The sequence below is a fragment of the Bos javanicus genome, chromosome 23 (genome assembly GCF_032452875.1).
Source record: "Bos javanicus breed banteng chromosome 23, ARS-OSU_banteng_1.0, whole genome shotgun sequence".
NCBI classification, from domain to species: domain Eukaryota; kingdom Metazoa; phylum Chordata; class Mammalia; order Artiodactyla; family Bovidae; genus Bos; species Bos javanicus.
Window position 1 is genome coordinate 26,245,637 of NC_083890.1, and position 13,076 is coordinate 26,258,712.

Sequence of the window (13,076 nt, forward strand, 5' to 3'; positions counted from 1 at the left end):
GAGGCAATGTTTGCCATAAATTTTGTTTCTTGATCTTCCATTTCCACGACTGACCTTAAATTTTGCATTTTATTTTTCTAAAGTACCTCAGGAAAGCAGTGGTAAGTAAAAACTTCTTACTCACAAATGACTTTTACATGACTACTTTCTTCACACCTAACCATTCACAATCTCTTAATCCATAGATTTCCCTGTCTTGCCCTTTCCCTGGTTGTCTGTCTTATATCTCCAAATTTGTTATATACTTTTTCAGAAGGTGTTCTTTCCATTTAGTTTCTCCTCCTAAAAGCCATTTCAGTTTCCACTTTCCCCATTCCACAGCATTTCCTTCCTACACATATCAACATTTTCTGTTTTCCTCAGTCTGTCTCTGAGGACTTGATACAGGCCCCCTGAAAACTTGAAGAGACAGAGAACATTAAATTGAAAGCACAGGGTTCCATCCTATTTATCTCCTGGGCACATCCCTAGCCAGGAACTTCATCATATTCTATTTTTAAGGGCACACATTTAGGTCAGTAAGACTTCCCTAGATCTACACAGTTGAGAGGAGATACCTAATAGGCTGAGTGAAGTTTGCCTATTCATTGTGCCTTCAAAGCCTGTGTAAATTCTGCTTCACTTCTTGGCCCATAAACTTGACACACATTCTTCCATTGTACCCAGATACATTACCCTAGCACTCCCAGGCATAAGAATATTTCCAAAGTTATTCTTGGAAATTTTTTTCTTCAAACAATGGTAATTTTTTCCTTTTTATTTGAATTTTTGTTTTGCATTTTGAATGCCACAATGATCATCTTGGCCACCCAAACTTTGTTTAGTGTTTTTAGAAGAAATATACATTCCAAGAAATTTTCAGTTGTTTATCTCTCTCTCAGGCTTCCCTCATAGCCCAGTGGGTAAAGAATCTGCCTGCAATGCAGGTGATATCAGTTTGATTCCTGGGTCCAGAAGATCAACTGGAGAAGCAATAGGCTACCTGCTCCAGTCTCTCTCATCAGGAAGCTTCCATAAGCCTCTTATCTTTCTCCATCAGAGGGCAGACAGACTGAAAATCACAATCACAGAAAACTAACCAATCTAATCACATGGACCACAGCCTTGTCTAACTCATTGCAACTATGAGCCATGCCATGTAGGGCCACCCAAGAAGGACAGGTCATGCTGGAGAGTTCTGACAAAATGTGATCCACTGGATAGGGAATGGCAAACCACTTCAGTATTCTTGCCTTGAGAACCCCATGAACAGTATGAAAAGGGAAAAAGACAGGAAACTGAAAGAACTCCCCAGGTCCGTAGGTGCCCAATATGCTACTGGAGATCAGTGGAGAAATAACTCCAGAAAGAATGAAGAGATGGACACAAAGCAAGAACACCACCCAACTGTGGATGTGACTGGTGATGGAAGCAACGTCTGATGCTGTAAAAAGCAATATTGTATAGAAACCTGGAATGTTAGTTCCATGAATCCAGGCATATTGGAAGTGATCAAACAGGAGATGGCAAGAGTGAATGTCAACATTTTAAGAATCAGCAAACTAAAATGGACCTTAACTCAGATGAATTTAACTCAGATGATCATTATATCTACTACTGTGGTCAAGAATTCCTTAGAAGAAATGGAGTAGCCATGACAGTCAATAAAAGAGTTCGAAATGAAGTACTTGAATGCAATCTCAGAAATGACAGAATGATTTCTGTTCATTTCCAAATAAACCATTCAATATCATGGTAATCCAGGTATGCCCTGACCAGCAATGCTGAAGAAGCTGAATTTGAATGGTTCTATGAGGACCTACAGGATATTTCAGAATTAACACCCAAAACAAGATGTCCTTTTCATTATAGGGGACTGGAATACACAAGTAGGAAGTCAAGAAAACCCTGGAGTAACAGGAAAATTTGGCCTTGGAGTACAGAATGAAGCAGGGTGAAGGCCAATAGAGTTTTGCCAAGAGAATGCACTGGTCATAGCAAACAGCCTCTTCCAACAACACAAAAGAAGACTCTACACATGGACATCACCAGATGGCCAACACCGAAATCAGATTGATTATATTCTTTGCAGCCAAAGATGGAGAAGCTCTATAGAGTCAGCAAAAACAAGATCAGGAGCTGACTGTGGCTCAAATATGAACTCTTATTGCCAAATTCAGACTTAAATTGAAGAAAGTAGGGAGAACCACTAGACCATTCAGGCATGACCTAAATCAAATCCATTAAAATTATACAGTGGAAGTGAGAAATAGATTTAAGGGACTAGATCTGATAGAAAGAGTGCCTGATGAATTATGGTTGGAGGTTCGTGACATTGTACAGGAGACAGGAAGCAAGACCATCCCTAATGAGGAGGCATTACAAACAGCTGTGAAAGGAAGAGAAGCCAAAAGCAAAGGCGAAAAGAAAAGATATACCCATTTGAATGCAGAGTTCCAAAGAATATCAAGGAGAGATAAGAAAGCTTTCCACAGTGATCAATACAAAGAAATAGAGGAAAACAATTGAATGGGAAAGACTAGAAATCTCTTCAAGAAAATTAGAGATACCAAAGGAACATTTTATGCAAAGTATGAAATAAAGTACAGAAATGATATGTACCTAACAGAAACAGAAGATATTAAGAAGAGATGGCAAGAATGCACAGAACAACTGTACAAAAAAGATCTTCACACAAATAATCACGATGATGTGATCACTTACCTAGATATGTAGATGGCACAACCCTAATGGCAGTAAGTGAAGAACTAAAGAGCCTCTTGATGAAAGTGAAAGAGGAGAGTGAAAAAGTTGGCTTAAAGCTCAACATTCAGAAAAGTAAGATCATGGCATATGGTCCGATCATTTCATTGCAAATAGATGGGGAAACAGCAGAAACAGTGGCTGACTTTATTTTTTGGGGCTACAAAATCACTGTAGATGGTAACTGCAGCTATGAAATAAAAAGACGCTTACTCTTTGGAAGTAAAGTTATAACCAACCTAGATCGCATATTCAAAAGCAGAGACATTACTTTGCCAACAAAGGTCTGTCTAGTCAAGGCTATGGTTTTTGCAGTAGTCATGTATGGATGTGAGAGTTGGACTATAAAGACAGCTGAGTGCTGAAGAATTGAAGCTTTTGAACTGTGGTGTTGGAGAAGACTCTTGAGAGTCCTTTGGACTGCAAGGAGATCCAACCAACCCATCCTAAAGGCTATCGGTTCTGAATGTTCATTGGAAGGACTGATGTTGAAGCTGAAACTCCAATACTTTGGCCACCTGATGTGAAGAGCCGACTCATCTGAAAAGACCCTGATGCTGGAAAAGATTGAAGGCAGGAGGAGATAACGACAGAGGATGAGAAAACCATGGATGGCATTACCAACTCAATGACTTGAGTTTGGGTAAACTCTAGGAGTTGGTGATGGACAGGGAGGCCTGGCATGCTGCAGACTGTAGGGTGCCAAAGAGTCAGATACTACTGAGTGACTGAACTGAACAGACTGTTATTTAGTTTGTCCTATTGCTGTAATGTATGCAGGCATTCCTACTGAGTCAAGTAAATTTTATCAGTAATATTCTCTAATGTATTGGCTTTTCAAGTGGATGAAGTGAAAATTTCATCCAAGATATGCTCAGGTCACTTCATTTAGACCTGCTTCACTGATTTTTTAATACTTATTTTATGTTCATGGAACTTTAGAAAAAATTCCTGTGTGTATAGTTAAAAGATATATTTGCACTCATCTCCCATGCTTAAAATCTTGCATGCTAGGCTTCAACATAATTTGAACCAAGAACTTCCAGATATCCAAGCTGGGTTTGGAAAAGGAAGAGGAACCAGAGATCAAATTTCCAACATTCACTGGATAATAGAGAAAGTAAGGGAATTTCAGAAAAATATCTGTCCCTGTTTCATTGACTATGCTAAAGCCTTTGAGGGTGTGGATCATGACAAACTGTGAAAAGCTCTTAGAGACACGGGAATACCAGGCCATCTGACCTGTCTCCTGAGAAACCTGTTTGCGGGTCAAGAAGCAACAGTTAGAACCCCGTATGGAACAACCGATTGGTTCAAGATTGAGAAAGAAGTATGACAGGGCTGTCTGCTGTCACCCTGTTTGTTTAATCTAGATGCTGAGCACATCATGAGAAATGCCAGGCTAGATGATTTACAAGCTGGAATCAAGATAGATGGGGGAAACATCAGCAACCTCAGATACACACATGACACCACTCTAATGGCAGAAACTGAAGAGGAACTAAAGAGCCTCTTGATGAGAGTGAAGGAGGGAAGTGAAAGAACTGGTTTAAGACTAAATCTTAAAAAAACTAAGATCATGGCTTCTGGCAAGGCAAACAGAAGGGGAAAAGTTGGAAGTAGTGACAGGTTTCCTTTTCTAGGGCTCCAAAATAACTGCAGATGGTGACTGCAGCCATAAAATCAGAAGATGATTTTTTATCAGCAGGAAAGCTATGACAAACCTAGACAGTGTATTGAAAAGCAGAGACACTGCCAACAAAGGTTCCAGTGGTCTCATATGGTTGTGACAGCTGGACCTTAAAGAAGGCAGAATGTGGAAGAATTGATGCCTTTGAACTGTGGTGCTGGAGAAGACTGCTGAAAGTCCCTCTGACAGCAAGGAGACCAAATCAGTCAATCTTTAAGTGAGATCAACCCTGAATATTCACTGAAAGGACTAATTCTGAAGCTGAAGCTGCAGTATTTTGGCCATCTGATGAGAAGACAGGATTCATTGGAAAAGTCCCTGATACTGGGAAAGATTGAGGGCAGGAGAAGAGGGCATCAGAGGATGAGATGGCTGGATGGCATCATCAATATGCTGAACGTGAACTTAGGCAAACTCTGGGAGATGGTGAGGGACATGCAGGCTTGTTGTGCTGCCGTCTATGGGGTTGCAAAGAGTCGGACACGGCAGGACAACTGAACAACAACAACAAAAGATAAGTTTACATGCACCGTGTTATATATCCCTCGAGTAATGTAAATATTCTTAATAGAGGAGCCCAGGTGGTATACCCTATATTACCTCTGAAAGCAGTGGTTTAAGATCCTCCAATTCAGTGTTTGTGGCTATTTTATACCATATAAATGTCATAATAACAAGATTGAATACACATATTAATTAAAAGGCAAAATACTTATTACAACATACAAACTGAATAATAGAAGGCTAATTATCTCAAAGAGGAGAAGGAACATTTTAAAGGTGAGTATAAGAACTGCTATTTCTAAAAAGTTCTCTCAAATCAGAATACTAACTAATTTTATGCCCATTTTCACTTTGAGAAAAACACTCGTTGGATAAAACTGGGCTCTCACCTACTGGCCACGTGTATAAGTATGTGAGTGTGTGTGCCTTCCTGCAATGGCATGTACATTTGCACATCTACATGGGTTCAATTTGAAAGATAACTTTTGCATTAAATTTGAATTACCTTCCCTTTTTTATATTATATTTATTTTGATCTTTTCATTTTCTTTTTCAGAAAAATCTCCAGTGAAATCAGGTAAATTTTTAAAAACCCTCTTCCTCCCAAGCCCATCAAAATGATGGTTTCTATTTGTATTGATGTCTTTTGCCTTTTAACCTATAACCATCCATTGACTAGCTCTTCTCCTGGATATCTACCTTCTCTCTCAATTAAATATTCATGCACTTCTTTCTTAAGTTACCTCAAGTTAACCTCCTTTTAATTTCACAAACTTCTTTCATATTTCATTCTTACTTCATTTATTCCATACCATTCTTTACCTATGGACATTGCCTTTTTTTGTTTCTAGAGACTTTCAATATTTTCATGGAGAAATTGGTGAGCTGAAGGGCAACCAAGCTGATAGGCATATTTTGCTTGTCTTTCTGAAACACATCCAAAGATAGGACTCTGCCACATATATCAAGTTCAAGAGATCATTTCTATTAATATGTCAATGAAACTTCCCCATTTACAGATGAGAAAAGATGTCTATCATGTGAGTGATGTTTTCCATCTATTGTCCTCTAAAACATGAGTAAATATCAGTCGCCAGTTAATATGAATTTGAGGATCATTTATTCACTTTTCTTTAACATGCTATCTTAACATTTCCAGGTATACAAATAATTTTACATGATTCTCTTGGAAAAATTTTAATGAATAATCTGTTCTATTTTTGCATTTTCAAAAACATAATTTTAATTGCCAAATTTGCATTCTTGCCAAACTATTATAGAAGGACTTATATCTAAGGAATTGTTCCTTTATACATACCTCTAAAATATCAATTTTCATTAAAATTTCATGGAATGTAATTACCAAAGATGATTTCAAATGTTTTTCATACGACTCGAATATAGTTTCAGCTTATTGAAATATAGTTGATTTACAATATTGGGTTAGTTTGAGGTGTACCACAAAGTGTTTCAGATGTATTATATATAAAATATTCATATTTTATATGTAAACTCATGTATAAAATATATGGGTATATAGAATCTTTTTCAGATTTTTTTTCATTATAGGTTATTGCAAGATATTAAATAAAATTCCCTGGGCTATACAGGAAATCCTTGTTGTTTATCTATTTTATATACAGTAGCATGTATCTAGTTGATCCCATATTTCTAATTTATCCCTTTTCCCCTTTGGAAAACATAAGTTCTTTTTCTATGTGAGTCCATAACTATTTTGTAAATCAGTTCATATGCATTATATTTTGCATTCCACATATAAGTGGTATCATATATGATTTTCTTTCTGTGAGTTGCTCCACTGAGTATGATAATCTCTAGGTCCATCCATGTTGCTGCCAATACCAATACTTCATTTTTTCCTGACTGTATAATGTGCCAATGCATATAGATATATAGCCCATTTCTTTATCCATTTATCCGTTGATCAACACTTAGGTTGCTTCCATGTCTTGGCTATTGTAAATAGTGATGTTATGAACATCATGGTATATGCACATTTTCAAAATTAGTCTTTATCTTTTCTTGATATGTTAATATGTTCAGGACTGGGACTGCTGGAGTATATAATAACTGTAGTTTTAGTTTTTAAAGAAATCACGATACTTTTTGCCATAATGGTTACACCAAGTTACATTCCCATAAAGAATGTAGCAGGATTCCCTTTTCTTCACACTTTCTCCAGCATTTATTATTTGTAGAATTTTTGAAGGTGAGATCAGGAGTGTGAAGCATCATTTTATGTGCCACTTGCCATTTGTATGTCTTCTTTGGGCTTCCCTCATGGCTCAGATGCTAAAGAATCTGCCTACAATGCAGGGCTCCTGGGTTTGATCCCCGGGTTGGGAAGATTCCCTGGAAAAGGAAATGGCAACCCACTCCAGCATTCTTGCCTGAAAAATTCCAAGGACCTGGTGGGCTACAGTCCTTGAGGTCAAAAAGAGTTGGACATTACTGAGTGACTTTCGTTCACTTTATGGAGAAATATCTATTTTGGTTTTTTGTCCATTATTTTATTTTATTTTATTGAGCTGTATGAATGTATGAGCTGTATGTATTTTATTGAGCTGGACTGGAAGAAACAGAAGCTGGAATCAAGATTGCCAGGAGAAATATCAATAACCTCAGATATGCAGATGACACCACCCTTATGGCAGAAAGTGAAGAGGAACTAAAAAGCCTCTTGATGAAAGTGAAAGTGGAGAGTGAAAAAGTTGGCTTAAAGCTCAACATTCAGAAAATGAAGATAATGGCATCTAGTCCCATCACTTCATGGGAAATAGATGGGGAAACAGTGGAAACAGTGTCAGGCTTTATTTCTCTGGGCTCCAAAATCACTGCAGATGGTGACTGCAGCCATGAAATTAAAAGACGTTTACTCCTTGGAAGGAAAGTTATGACCAACTTAGATAGCATATTCAAAAGCAGAGACATTACTTTGCCAACAAAGGTTCGTCTAGTGAAGGCTATGGTTTTTCCTGTGGTCATGTATGGATTTGAGAGTTGGACTGTGAAGAAGGCTGAGTGCTGAAGAATTGATCCTTTTGAACTGTGGTGTTGGAGAAGACTCTTGAGAGTCCTTTGGACTGCAAGGAGATCCAACCAGTCCATTCTGAAGGAGATCAGCCCTGGGATTTCTTTGGAAGGAATGATACTAAACCTGAAACTCCAGTACTTTGGCCACCTCATGAGAAGAGTTGACTCATTGGAAAAGACTCTGATGCTGGGAGGGATTGGAGGCAAGAGGAGAAGGGGATGACAGAGGATGAGATGGCTGGATGGCATCACTGACTCGATGGACGTGAGTTTCAGTGAACTCTGGGAGTTGGTGATAGACAGGGAGGCCTGGTGTGCTGTGATTCATGGGGTCACAAAGAATCGGACATGACTGAGCGACTGATCTGATCTGAGCTGTATGAGCTGTTTGTATATTTTGCAAATTAATCCCTTGTCAGTCTAATTGTTTCCAAATATTTTCTCCCAATCTTTATGCTGTCTTTTCATTTTGTTTAAGGCTTCCTTCATTGTGAAAAATATGATTAGCTTGATTGGGTCCTGTTTTTCAATTTATGCTTTTCTTTCTTTTGCCTTGGGAGACTGACCTAAGAAAATATTGCTATGATTTATATCAGAGAAAGCTTTGCATATGTTTTCTTTTAGGACTTTTATGGCATTATGTTTTACATTTAAGTCTTTAACCTATTTTGACTTTATTTTTATGTATGGTGTGAAGGAGTGTTCTAACTTCATTGATTTACATGAGGCTGTCCAGATTTCCTAATATTATTTGGTGAAGAGACTGTCTTTTTTCCATAGTACATTCTGGCATCTTTTGCTGATTGATAATTGTCTGTAGGTGTTTGGGTTTACTTCAGTGGTCTCTATCTTTTTCTCTGAATCTTTATGTCCATTTTTGTGCCAAAACAATGCTGTTTTTATTACTGTAGCTTTGGAAAATTTTCTGAAGTCTGGGATGGTCATGCATCCAGCTTTGTTCTTTTCCCTCAGCATGGTTTTGGAAATTTGGGTCTCTCGTGGATCCAAAAAAGTTTTATGATTACTTGTTTTACTTCTGTGAAAAATGTCATAGGAATCGCATTAAATTTGAAGATTGCTTTGGGTAGTATGATCATTTTAACAATATTAGTGCTTTCAATCCAAAAGTAGGGAATATATTTCTTTTCTTTAAATCACCTTCAATTAGGAATAGAGTTATAACATTTAATGTGTTCTTATATATTACAACTATATTTTAGATTTCATTGGAATTCATTTAAAATGTATCTATTTGATAAATATATGACTACTGTTACAGATAGAGTTTAGACTTATATACTTTGCCATAGAAATATCTTTCCATGTAGCTTCCCCACTGAATGCCAAATAGCTTGTCAGTTCAGTTCAGTTCAGTAGCTCAGTCGTGTCCGACTCTTTGTGACCCCAAGAATCGCAGCACCTCCCTGTCCATCACCAACTCCTAGAGTTCACTCAAACTAACGTCCATCGAGTCGGTGATGCCATCCATCCATCTTATCCTCTGTCATCCCCTTCTCCTCCTGCCCCAAATCCCTCCCATCATCAGAGTCTTTTCCAATGAGTCAACTCTTCACATGAGGTGGCCAAATTATTGGAGTTTCACCTTTAGCATCAGTCCTTCCAAAGAACACCCAGGACTGATCTCCTTTAGGATGGACTGATTGGATCTCCTTGCGGTCCAAGGGACTCTCAAGAGTCTTCTCCAACACCACAGTTCAAAAGCATCAATTCTTCGGTGCTCAGCTTTCTTCACAGTCCAACTCTCACATACATACATACCACTGGAAAAACCATAGCCTTGACTAGACGAACCTTTGTTAGCAAAGTAATCTCTCTGCTTTTGAATATGCTATCTAGGTTGGTGATAACTTTCCTCCCAAGGAGTAAGTTTCTTTTAATTTTATGGCTGCAATCACCATCTGCAGAGATTTTGGAGCCAAAAAAAATACCAAATAGCTTATCATACCTTAAAAATGAATAATGAAAGCCTAACTAATGACAAAAGAGATTATGAATTATTTTAAAAGATATGCCAGCAAAGTTGGAAAACTCAGCAATGGCTACGGGTCTGGAAAAGGTCAATTTTCATTCCAATCCCAAAGAAAGGCAATGCCAAAGAATGCTCAAAGTACCGCACATTGCACTCATCTCACATGCTAGCAAAGTAGTGCATAAAATCCTCCAAGCCATGCTTCAATAGTACTTGAACCATGAACTTCCAGATTTCAAGCTGGATTTAGAAAAGGCAGAGGAACCAGAGATCACATTGACAATATCTTCTGGATCATCGAAAAAGCAAGAGAGTTCCAGAAAAACATCAATTTCTGCTTTATTGACTATGCCAAAGCCTTTGACTATGTGGATCACAACAAACTGTGGAAAATTCCTCAAGAGATGGAAATACCAGACCACCCAACCTGCCTCCTGGGAAATCTGTATGCAGGGCAAGAAGCAATAGTTAGAACTGGACACGGAACAACAGACTGGTTCCAAATGGGGAAAGGAGTATGTTAAGGCTGTATATTATCACCATGCTTATTTAACTTCTACGCAGAGTACATCGTGTGAAATGTTGGGCTGATGGAAGCACAAGCTGGAATCAAGATTGCTGGGAGAAATATCAATAATGTCAGATATGCAGATGACACCACCCTTATAGCAGAAAGCGAAGAAGAACTAAAGAGACTGTTGATGAAAGTGAAAGAGGAGAGTGAAAAAGTTGACTTAAAACTCAATATTTGGAAAACTAAGATCATGGCATCCAGTCCCATCACTTCATGGCAAATAGATTGTGAAACCATGGAAACAGTGATAGACTTTATTTGGGGCGGCTCCAAAATCACTGCAGATGGTGACTGCAGCCATGAAATATAAAGACACTTTCTCCTTGGAAGAAAACTACGACCAACCTAGATAACATATCAAAAAGCAGAGACACTACTTTGCCCACAAAGGTTCATCTAGTCGAATCTATGTTTTTTCCAGTAGTCATGTACGGATGTGAGAGTTGGACTATAAAGAAAGCTAAGTAAAGTTTGGCTACTCAATGATTCTTCAAAGCCTGTATAAATTCTGCTTTCTTTTCTTGGTCCATTAACTTGACATTCATTCTTCTGCTGCTCCTGAACACATTTGCAAATATAATAATATTAGTTGTGTCATCCTTGCAATTTTTTCTTCCAATATTAGTAATTTTGTTCTTCTGCACTTTGAATAACACATGATCTTCTTGGCAACTCAAATTTTGTTTGGTGGTGTTAGCAGAAATGTATATCTCAGGAAATTTTTAACTGTTCATACTCCTCTCTCAGTTTTCAATGTGAGAGACTAAGAAACCATTGCCCTAGCAAGTTGCCAAATATATTTTTCCAAAACCATGATAGAATACATAAAACTTTAGCATCTTTCAATGACAGCTTTCAGTGGGATTTTTTTTATTTCAAAGATAATTTAATCAAGTGTATATCAAAACTGTGTATCTCAGAAGATTGATACAACTTCTGCTGCAGGTAGATTGTGGACAGATGGGTGGTGTCTTTACTCTGTTTTTCCTCTCCCTTGTCAAGTACTTCTCCTGTAGTTTAGTTTGTGTCTGTTTTCATTAAATTTTGAAAAAGGTTGACCCACTGAACCCAAAGACATTACCCTAGCATTCCCAGGCCAAAGTATTAACTTTGGAATTTTTCTTCCAACAATGGTAATTTTCCTTCTTACATTTGCTTTCTGTTTTTGGAGTTTCAATGACACAATGATCATGTTGACAACTTGAATTTTGTTTCATGCTTTAGAAGAAATTTATATGCCAAAAATTTTTCAGTGATTGATAACTTTCACTATATTCTTAACTGTTTATGTGAAAGTCAAGGAAAAACTTTGTCCTCGGTTCAGTTCAGTCACTGACTTGTGTCTGACTCTGCAACCCCATGGACTGCAGCACACCAAGCCTCCCTGTCCATCATCAACTCCGGAGTTTACCCAAACTCACGTCCATTGAGTCAGTGATGTGAGAGTCAAAGAAAAACATTTTCCTCGGAAGTTGCCAAAGAAATTTTTCAAACAACAGGGTATAATCCTTAAAATTTTGACATTTTAAAAGAAGTTTTAATGATAATTTTCATTTCAGAAAGAATTCAATTCAGTTATATATTAAACTTATTTATGTAGCAGACATTTGACTACTGTTACAGCAGAACTATGGACAGATGGTGCTTTTACTTTGTCATCTATTTTCAATTACCTTTCTGGTGAATGAGTTTGTACATGCTTTCATCATATTTTGAAAAGGTGGGAGGCTCAATGCAAGAGCAATGACTGATACCTTTTTATCCTAGAGGGAGTGCTACACAATGACTTCGTTGGGTATCATTTTCAATAATATTCCTTTTTTTTTTGTTTGCAACCAGGCATATATGGGAAGTACAAAAACATTATCTTCTAATTACTAAGATAACCTTGGAATCTCACATTTTCAGCCTCAGAAATAGATATCTGTTAGAATCCCACAGGACACTAAGGTATTTAAAATTGTTGTCCTCCCTTGTTAACCTGTTATCATATTACCTAACTTTTCCCAATATTACAAATACCTTCCAATACCGTCCTGACTTTTTTACAACTATAGTAAATGTTCTTCATCCTTTTATATTTTTTCACATAAATATTAATTCTTCAAACTGCAATCCTTTTACAATGTTTGCAGAAGGATCTTATATTCTACAAAATGTTTATGTACAATATATATCTCAATTTAGAATTTTTTATTTGAATGACAAGGGATGCTGCTGTCCTAGCATAAATCCAAAAGATTTTTTCATAAAGTCTAATATATCTATTCAAAGTTTAACATCCTCATTTTTCTAATGATATTTTTCAGGTACAGCTTTATTTACAAATTGAATGAAATTAGGGAACATATTTGTTAATAACATGAAATAGACTTCCTATGGATACAGTAACAGCTACAGTTTGTAACACAGGGTACTTTTACTATATGCCTTCATAAGTATAAACTGTAGATACCTGTATTATACACGTGACCATCTTTGTCTTTTATTGTGAAAAAGCTGGAAAGTCCAGTGTGGGATCA

General features: G+C 37.3%; 1 protein-coding gene across 6 annotated transcripts in view; it reads left to right on the forward strand.

Moving 5' to 3' along the window:
- Positions 1 to 13,076, forward strand: part of LOC133236440 (butyrophilin subfamily 2 member A1-like) — a 130,197-nt gene that overhangs the window by 57,495 nt on the left and 59,626 nt on the right. For all 6 annotated transcript variants that reach the window (XM_061398462.1, XM_061398461.1, XM_061398464.1 and 3 more), the window contains 2 exons: positions 84 to 101; positions 5,493 to 5,513. In XM_061398462.1, coding sequence (XP_061254446.1) covers positions 84 to 101; positions 5,493 to 5,513 — 39 coding nt within the window. The remainder of the gene's footprint in view (positions 1 to 83; positions 102 to 5,492; positions 5,514 to 13,076) is intronic.